The sequence below is a fragment of the Muntiacus reevesi genome, chromosome 6 (genome assembly GCF_963930625.1).
Source record: "Muntiacus reevesi chromosome 6, mMunRee1.1, whole genome shotgun sequence".
NCBI classification, from domain to species: domain Eukaryota; kingdom Metazoa; phylum Chordata; class Mammalia; order Artiodactyla; family Cervidae; genus Muntiacus; species Muntiacus reevesi.
The window spans coordinates 8,928,600-8,935,994 of NC_089254.1; the positions used below are offsets into that span (position 1 = coordinate 8,928,600).

The 7,395-nt window shown below is 42.4% G+C and overlaps 1 protein-coding gene across 6 annotated transcripts in view; it reads left to right on the forward strand.

Moving 5' to 3' along the window:
* Positions 1-1,046: 1,046 nt before the first annotated feature.
* The window catches only part of AKAP9 (A-kinase anchoring protein 9), a 166,215-nt gene continuing 159,866 nt past the window's right edge, over positions 1,047-7,395 (forward strand). For all 6 annotated transcript variants that reach the window (XR_010663628.1, XM_065938573.1, XM_065938574.1 and 3 more), the window contains exon 1: positions 1,047-1,309. Coding sequence is in view for 5 of the 6 variants with exons in the window: in XM_065938573.1 (XP_065794645.1) it covers positions 1,262-1,309 (48 nt within the window). In the remaining variant the exon portion in view is untranslated. The remainder of the gene's footprint in view (positions 1,310-7,395) is intronic.

Below are 7,395 nucleotides of genomic sequence, written 5' to 3' on the forward strand. Positions count from 1 at the left end.
ACCCTATGGACAGCAGCTCCCCAGGCTCCTCCCTCCACAGGATTCTCTAGGCAGGAATACTGGAGTGGGTTGCCATTTCCTTCTCCGATTAACAAGGGCACAAGTTATTAAAACATCATGCAGAGTACATAAAGGAAATACAGGGAGAAGAGAACTGACATTAAGGGTATTTTAATATGCCAGGGGCAGTCACATATGTTAACAAGCCTTCCAAAACTTGCAGGTAAGCTAGAGGAGGATAGGTAACTTGTTCAAGGTCATTTAAGCGAAAAAGCCTATGCTGGCTTTGTCCTCAACCCAGGTTGCAAAGCCTAGGCTCCTTTCAGGACACCATAGCTGAGGGGGAGCTCTTAGGAGGCGTGGGAAGGGATTGAGTTAAGGCTGGCGAGAACAAAGAGATCAGAGAAGCTAGTCAGGGCGGCGAGTGAGGGGGGCCTAGAAGCTGAACAGGCGACTGGGCAGCCTCCAGTGAGGAAAAAGGGAAGCACTTTCAGCTCAGGAAGGAGTGAAGGCTACTGGCCGCCCTGCCAGTCCTCCGGGTTGACCAGTCTGTCTAGGCTGAAAAATTGTCGTCCAGTGGGTCCCTTCCCCAACCCAACCCCCTCTTCGCCTCCGTCTTTTCCTTTGGGGCTTTTCAGCGTTCACCAATTTCACCATTAGCCACCTGTATTTTCTCCTTTGCTTTGAAACTTGAAAAGTCTCAAATCTTCTAAAAAACGACCACCGAGTCCCTTGGACGATGGTGGGGGGTGGGGTCCGACCGGCGCCCCGACACAGCGCCCTCTCTCCCACCCGCTCGGCCAGGCCGCCACCCGGGGAGCAGCACGCGCCCCCGGGAAAGTGTGCTCCCCGAGCGCCGGGTTTCCGGGCGGGGGCGCCGCGGGTGGGAGGCCGGGCGGGGGTCGCCGCGGCGGGGCGGGGCCGGGGCGGGGCCGCGGCGGGGCGGGGCGGGGCCGCGGGCGCACCTGCCCGGCGCGGCGGGCCTCGCGGCGGCTGCGCGGTCGACGTGCTCCCCCCTCCCGTTCCGCCGTGTGTTTACGTGGAGACGAAGATGGCGGCGGCGGTGACGACGCTGCCCGGGCGGCCGAGGACGGTCAGCCAGTGAGCGCGCAGACTGGTTCCACTCCGGGAGGGGCGAGCGCCGGGCTCGGCCCTGCGCCCTGCGCCGCGGAGCCTTGCGGACCCACCCCCGTTGGAAGCGACCTTACCCTTCCGTCCCCGACCCCCTGCCTGTGTTCCCCCAGCCTTCCCCGCAGAAGCTATGGAGGACGAAGAGAGACGGAAGAAGCTGGAGGCTGGCAAAGCCAAGGTGAGAGAGCCGGGGGCCGCCGGCCCGCGCTGGGAGGCGGTGGCCGGGGAGGGCTGGGAGGGCTCCCGCGAAGCGGAGGCCTCAGCTCAGCAGCCCCGGCGCTGCCTGGGACGGAGGTGCTGCGGCGTCTGCTTTGCCCCCTTGCTCTCGTCTCCCTTTTCTAAATGAAAAAGCCTGGTGAGACACTACACAGCGGTTATTTCCGTGATGACTGGGTGGTGTGGCTCCTTTCTCGTGAATGCCCAAATAAAACCTCTCTTTTTTACGGTATAAGCTGATCTAGCTTGCTTCTGAATCTCCAACCCTTGACTTGTTTTGAGGGAGTCTGGGTTGTGCAGACATTGTGCTTTTCGGGGTGGGGATTTGGGGCTCTTCTTTATTCGGTTGGGGATTTGTACGCTCATCATCGGCTTGGCTTTCTTAGGTGGCACGCTGGCACTCTTGAGTGTGTGACTGGCCTGTGACAGCTGCCTCAGTCGTGACTTGAGTGTGCCGCAAGTGCCAGTTGTGAACTTCGCTGTAGGGGCGTTTTCAGCGTGGCTTTGTGTGTTTGTGTTTGGAGGTCTTTGTCACGGCATGCACCTTGCATTGTGTGGAATGTTACTGCAGTCTGTGAGTGGAACTTCTGGGGACGAAAGGGTCCATATTCTTAGCATCACTTATAGAATTCTACCTTTCTTGTCGAGTCCCTATCTTACATGTGCGTATGAAAAAGACTGGAAAGCAAACAATAGAAAAGGTTTATTATTCACTGGGTTTCATGAAAAATTTGACATAGACGAAATATAAATAGAATATTTTTTTAATTACGTGCTTGAGCATATTTTTTGACTGCCCAAAAGGACCCCTTCCTCCCTATAACGAAATTACAATTCATAGATTGTATGTTTTATTAGAGGTGACTGTTCACAGTCATACTTGCATCTCAATTAAATTATAATATAGTTTAACTGTTTCTTTTCCTCTCCGTCTCCTCCCTCCAAATAAGCAAAACGAGACTGGGTCTGTGATTTCAGTAATCACTAAAGAACCACACTGCAGAGATACAATCGTAGATGCTTAACATAAGTTTCTTAAATTAATATAAACATGTAAACTAGCTCTGTATTATCTAAGGTCAAACCCTAAGTGTGTGTATCAGGTAGATTGTTATTTTAGGATTTATACACAGGGAAAGGAAATCAAGGCATCTTTAGGATCTCAAAGTTGCTTACATTTCTGCAGTCTTGAGGGTCTTAGTACCATCTATGAATCCAAGAAAGTGGAGGAAAAGTGTGCACCTCCTTCCAAAAGCATTGAAGTTCTCATTAGACGTTTTGTTTGTTGACTTGTTACCTCAGTATTTTTACTATCTGCCTCCAGAAGTATCTCTCCTAAGTGTGTATGAAGCAGTCCGGAAAACAGTTTACTTTGGACAACATCTCTCATAATAGAGGATTTATTTAAATTGGTTTGGTTTGGCAAAAAAGAATTCTACTTTCTTTGTGTATATGTGTGTTTTTGTCTTTCAAAATTCTGCCTATGGGATAAAAATCTTTTTACATTCACTTTCATTGTGGAAGATTATCTTCTAGAATTGAGCTGAATTTTTCTAGTCAGAAATAAATTTGAGACATGTAAGGCAAGATATGTTTGCTGGAGCATTGGCACCAAAATATAAAAACACTGGGGCAACCTTCCAAGACAGTGTCAGGAGAATTACTTTCTAAACTATATTATTTAAGTGTGATAGAGTATTTTTCAGCCATTAAGGTTATGAAGACTGATAGGAACATGGACAGTAGGAACATGGACTTCGAAAATAGTGTATGCATTACTTCTTTTGTATAAATGTATGCTTTTATATTAGGACTTAAAAACTTTGGGTTATGAGTGTCAGGTCCTTAAGCAAACCTGTGTCAAACTCTGTTTTACACCAAGAGCTGGAAATACAGAGATGGTTGCAGTCTGTCTTCTGAAGTTGCTGAAAGTTCAGTGGGACAGATATTGGGTAATAAGTACAGCGAGAGAGGTGGTATTGTAGGATTTGTGGCAAATTGTTTCATTTGTTAAAATCTGTTAAATGTTGCTACCTCATTTTTAAGATTGTTTTTTTACAAAGAAGGTTCTTGATATTGATGTTTAATGCAGTCTAGCCTGATACCTATCAAATAGTAAATATGCAGTAAATATTTGGTTAGTGAATGAATGAGCAGAATGACTATGAACTGTTAATGTGTGCTGCTTGACTAGGATATTGTAATTTAATAACAGTAATTCAGAATTCTCGTCATTGGAAGTCTCATTGCTGGCATTAGAAATCACTTAAAATAACCATTTCTAAAACTTTATTCAGATACTTGGCTCTCAAAATGTCTTGCTTGTTCATTGAATTTAAATACTGTATTTGCTAATCTAGTTTTACAGACCACAACTTGTAAAATTTCTTCTTGGTATTTGGTAAACTATTGATTGAAAAACTACTTCCTTTCTGTATCTATAAATGGTCGTTTTTTAAATGACCTGTTGTGAATACAGTATAGTATACTTCATAAAATGTGTTATACCAACCAAAATTCGCAATGATAGGCGAATAAACTTGGTATGTGTGCTGTGCTTAGTCGCTCTGTCGTGTCCGACTCTGTGACCCCATGGACTGTAACCCACCGGGCTCCTCTGTCCATGGGATTCTCCAGGCAAGAATACTGGAGTGGGTTGCCATGCCCTCCTCCAGGGGAGCTTCCCAACCCAGGGATCAAACCCAGGTCTCCCACATTGCAGGTGGATTCTTTACCGTCTGAGCCACCAGGGAAGCCCAAATTTCCATATATGTCACCATTAAAATAATTCTGCAGAAACGTTCTGATTTGGGAAAATGCCCACATGTAACACCAGATTGATAAAAATGTTACCAAAAAAAGCATATATGCAATCTTTATATATGAAGACACCTGAAAAAAAAGTGCACCAAGATATAAATGATGGTTATCTCTGGGTTATAGGCAGTTTTACTTTCCTTTACACTTTTTAGTATTTTCCATATTCTCTGCAGTATATTTCCTTTATGACCAGTAAAAATATTTAAATGCCATTTTTTAAATGCCATTTTTAAAAACAATAGAAGCTTATCAAATATAGTATGTTGAAGAGAATGTTATATTGTTTGATCATTATACAGAACAAGAAGATGAGCCCTAGGGTAACCAGGTTTCCCAAGGGCCCTGGCATTAGTGTAGTTCTGGAGCTATAATTTCTTATTCCAGTGCTGTTCCCATTTTGTAGTTGGGATTCTCTATCATTAGATGTTTCTATATCTCCTTTCGGGCTTTGTAGATCTTACAAAGCTTTTCCTCTGTCGATTCTCATTGCCATGAACATGCCTGTCTTGTGTTGCTCCATCTCACCTGCCTCCTCTCCTAATTTGCTGCTTTAGATTTGCTGTGACTAGCTTGAGGGGATGGTCTGTAATAACCAAGCACTGATGGAGCCTTGTGAATGCGCTTTATGACAGTTTCGTTCTTCTGCTACTTGTTGGTTTTTTCATTTGCTCTTGGGTCCTCAGTTGCTTCCTCAGTACTGATGTAGTAAGAAGTGCGACCCGTGGAGACACGAGACATTACTGCATTAAGTAAATATTTTCAGAACCAGGCTAACCTCATTGCGAGGTGCTGACAAGGACAGGACTACACAGGCTGTCCTTGTGTGGATCCAGACTTCTGACTCCACTTTAAATGACTTCAGTTTTTTTCCAAGTAAAATTATCTACAAGTTTATGTAAAAGAAAGTGTTGTAATATTAGCAAACAGAATTAGAGGACAGTTGTATATTTAGTATAAAATTACTTCTGCATATTCACAGTATGTATACTTTTTAACATTCTACTGGCAGAATTCTGTAAAATCAAAGTTTTTTTTTATCAGCTATTCAGCATTTTATATAATTGGCATTGTTGAATAATTATAGAAATTTTTGCCTGTTGCATTCAGTAAGTAATAATTATATGATTGTTTAATGAGCATTTTCTGTTTGAGAAATAGTGCCAGTTCTATACAAAAAGGACAGTGCTCTCTGCAAGTTGTATGTTAGGTTATTGATAATAGGACTTTTCAATCGTTATTTCCACTCCTATAGACAAAGTTAGTCATAGTGTATAATTGTTCTTTGTATATTTCAGACACTCCCCGCCACCACTAAGGACGTTGCTCTCCATCCCTGTTTCTTTTATACTTTCTAGTTTTTTATTCTTATCTGTGACATAGCTTGCTTAGCTTTCAAAGTAGATACTGCAGTTTGATACCTTCAACATTTATTGTAAGAGTGGTGCATTCTCTGCCATTTAAAAACCAACTCATGACCTTTAGTGTTTGTTGAAAGAAAAAAGCAAAACGTGATTTTTAGTTTATGAGCTTTAAAGAGAGAATATGGAGGAAAGAATGGGCAGAACAGGTTTCTCGAAGTGTATATTGAAGAGAGGTTTTGAAGGCTAATCCAGGGACATGGCAGGAACAGGGACAGAGCAGTGATTGGGTAAAAGAGCCTCAGGATCCGATGAAGAGGGACTTGGCAAGGAGGCTTGTGGTGTTCTGTTAGTGACACTGAAAGCTGAATAAGCTCGTGAAAAGAGGAAATGAAGAAGGTGGGATATATCCAGGTGATTGGAATATGACAAGAGTATAGCAAAAATTATTTTTAAACAAAACACCTCTTATTTTTATATATAAAAAGTTTGTAGTAAGAATTAAACTATGACTGTAAAATACTTATCTGTTGTAGGCTACTGATTATTGAACCGTAGGTGAATTTCTTCTAATACGAAAGCTAGAAAAGGTTCTCGTGGTAAATTGTTAAACGTTAAATGATAAACATTTTTTATATCTCAGTTCAGTTCTGCTGAAATTGAAATTGAATGTCTTATTTCACCAGTGAGCATCTCTTTAAAAACTTTAATTTGGAAAGCTTCAGAATTTTTCAAAGTTTATTTATAAGCTTATAAAAGGGCTGTTTTGCATTTGGAACTTCTGTATTTATATGCTGTTTGTCGTACAAGAAAAGACATTTATTTGCTTATTTGTTCAACATTTTTGAACGCCTACAGCTGCAGCTATGGACTTTACTTGGCAAGCACTTATTTAAATTATGATGAATTCTGTGCCTTGTTATCTGTGGGAAAAATCCTGTCACAGTCCATGACTCTCAACAGGTGTTTTGAAGACAAAATGTGTTAATGATCGAAAGCTTTTTGAGTTCTTCTGGTGCTAGATATAAGAAGCTATGATTTTTCTGTTTTTTTTTTTTTTTACTTGAGCCACCTCAAGTCATGTAAAAATCAACCATCTTAAAACAATTCAGAGGCATTTAGTACGTACACAGCATTGTGCAACTACAACTTCTGTCTAGTTCCAAAGCATGTTGATGATCCTAGAATAAAGCCCTGTGTGCACTAAGAAGATAGTCTTCATTCCCTTCTTCCCCAGGCTCTGGCAGCTGCCAGTCGGCTTTCTCTGTCAGCGTTTACCTGTTCTAGAGGTTTCATGTGACTGTAACCGCGCCGTTTGCCCCCAGGGCCTTTTCTCACTTGGCGTGGTGTTCTCGGTGGGCATCAGCGTTGTATGTATCAGTTGTTCATTTCCTTTTATGGCCAAACAGTATTCTCTTGTGCGTACATACTGCATTCTGTTTGTTTATTCTTTGATGGGCATTTACGTTGTTTCTACCTTCTGGCTATTGTGAATAGAGCTCCTGTGAACATTCACACAGAGTATTTGAGTACCAGTTTTCATTTCCCTTGGGTATATACCTAGGAGTAGAATTTCTGAATCATATGGTAATTCTATGTTTTTGAGAAACCACCAAACTTTTTCCAAAGTGGCTATACCCATTCCCGACAGCAGTGTATGAGAGTTCTGATGTCTCCATGTCTTCACCAACACTTACTGTTTTCTAGTTTTTTAAAAATTATGGCTATTCTAGTGGGTGGGAAGCGATATCTCATTTTGCTGTTACTTTTTAATTTCCTAGTGACTAAAAATGTTGAACATCTTTTCATGCGCTTCTTGCCCATTTGTCTGTCTGCTTTGAAGTGTCTGTGCATGTCCTTTGCCCGTTTT